This window comes from Meleagris gallopavo, chromosome 6, assembly GCF_000146605.3.
Source record: "Meleagris gallopavo isolate NT-WF06-2002-E0010 breed Aviagen turkey brand Nicholas breeding stock chromosome 6, Turkey_5.1, whole genome shotgun sequence".
Classification (NCBI taxonomy): Eukaryota; Metazoa; Chordata; class Aves; order Galliformes; family Phasianidae; genus Meleagris; species Meleagris gallopavo.
Window position 1 is genome coordinate 35,283,293 of NC_015016.2, and position 1,932 is coordinate 35,285,224.

General features: G+C 57.7%; 1 protein-coding gene across 2 annotated transcripts in view; it reads right to left on the minus strand.

Annotated features, from left to right (window-relative positions):
- LOC100538839 (homeobox protein Hox-A7) overlaps positions 1 to 1,932 on the minus strand; it is an 11,259-nt gene that overhangs the window by 4,788 nt on the left and 4,539 nt on the right. Inside the window, exon 3 of one of the 2 annotated variants that reach the window (XM_010712843.2) lies at positions 1,367 to 1,368. The exons of the other annotated variant lie outside the window; for it this stretch is intronic. Coding sequence (XP_010711145.1) covers positions 1,367 to 1,368 — 2 coding nt within the window. The remainder of the gene's footprint in view (positions 1 to 1,366; positions 1,369 to 1,932) is intronic. 2 annotated transcript variants of the gene reach the window in all.

Sequence of the window (1,932 nt, forward strand, 5' to 3'; positions counted from 1 at the left end):
AAAAAACCACCAACAACGCGAAACAAACATTTCCACGTTCATTTTTCAACATGGCAGTTACCCGTAGCGGAAATCTCACTCCCGGCCCAGGGCTGGGACAGTAACAGGGCTGATGAAATTCGCCGCGATGCGCACGGCGGAGCCGTAACCCCGCGGTTCCTGCGGAGGAGGGCACACCCCGAGCCGTGCGTGTTCCCATTACAACACAGCCAATATCCTCATTTTAAACGCTCTCCGCCGGAAAGTGGTATTCCTGCGAGCCCCGTTTCCTAAAGCAGCTTTAACCCGAGAGTTCTGTTGTTGTCGGAGAACTATTTATCTCATTTCCGGGGGCTGATTACGATACCTATAAAACAGCAGCGAGTTAAAACGTCGCCCCACAATAGTTCGTATTGTTCGCGGCCTCAGCTGGACTTTCACATTCAGATGTTGATTGCCTCCAATTTTTTTTCAACTTCCTTAAACTCTCAGTGCCGGCCGACCCGCGGCCACACCTGGCAGAACGCTGGCTCTGAGCTGCGGGCTCATTGGGAAACGCGTGTTTGCCTTCCCCAGGAAAGTTTTGTGCTCTCTGCAAATAGGGCTATAAAAAGGGGGAACGACAGCAGCCCAGCACCCAGCGCGGTGAGCACAAAGAGATTTAAAACGAGAGGATTTCCCCCAACGTGGGGCAGAACGAAAACGCGCCGTGAAACACCAATATTCGGGGCGAGCGGAGCTCAGCGGCCCTACTTTAAAAAGTTGTGGTCGGGAGGCCTTTATGTGAATCCATGTGGCACGGAGACCAACGTTTAAAAAATCGCACAAGTCTCCCTTTTATTTACATTTTGCAGCATTGCTTATGCATTGATTTATTTCTCTTTCTTTTATTTTTTCCTTTTGGTTTTTCCTTCTCTCCCTCGAGTTATCGCTCGCATCCAAACCGAACCGTCCACATCCCGGCCGCGGGCAGCGAAACCATTTCTTCGTTGCCCTCATAATATCCGAAGGCACTCAGCGCTCTCCTCTGCGCGGCCGGGCCGCGGTCCGAACCGTTTCGGTGACAGCCGAACGCTCGGCGCTGTGCTCTGTGCCGCACTCATATCTGCACGTCCTCTGCGCTCCTCCCCCCGCCCTCGCGCACCCCGAATCCCGGCACCCCGAGCTCTGCCCTCCCGGCCACATTCATTGCAGTTTTCCCGCAGGGAAGCAGAAGGCAGCTGCAGCGTTTTGCCACAGAGCCCCGCGCTTCAGCCCCCGGTATCTGCCGGCCGTGCGTTTGTTTGCAAAGCTCCCCGCGTCCCGCGTACCCCTCTCTTCATCCACAGGTACAGGTGCGAGGGCACTTCCCCTCCTCACCCTAAAATCCTCCTCGTCGTGTACGAACCCCTTTAGAAACCATTCTCTGCCCGGCAACATTCCCTCCCCCCCCCCCGGCTCCCAAGCCTTTAACCAAGAGCTCGAATCCGAGCGCTCCGGGCCGGCCGAGCAGCCTCTCTGACCCGAGGGACGCTGGGGGGCAGCCCGGCCGGCACAGACCGAGGGCCGCCCCCGGCTCTCACACACACACACACACTGAGGGCACAGCGAAGGGAGGGGGCAGCGCAGTATCGGCCCACAGGAGCAATGATCTGTAGAGGTGCGGTAGGCAGGATTTCATTGTTAAAAATATATCTCTTTTTTAATATATATATTTTTGGATGAGGGGAGGCTGGGGTTAAGCCCCTGCGCGGTGCCGGCAGCAGCGGCGCAGTCTCCCGGCGCTGCCCCGCGCCCGGTGCCCGCCTCCGCCGCTCCGCCACGCCGTGGCAGCACTGAGCACCGTCGCCCGCAATAAATAATCCGCCGCTCGCCGCAGCCCCACTCCGCCGGGTACCGCAGTGCAATGCAAATGCGAGGCTTCGGCGGCACAAACAGAGCTGCGAGCCGCTCATCCGTGATGGCTGTCACCGA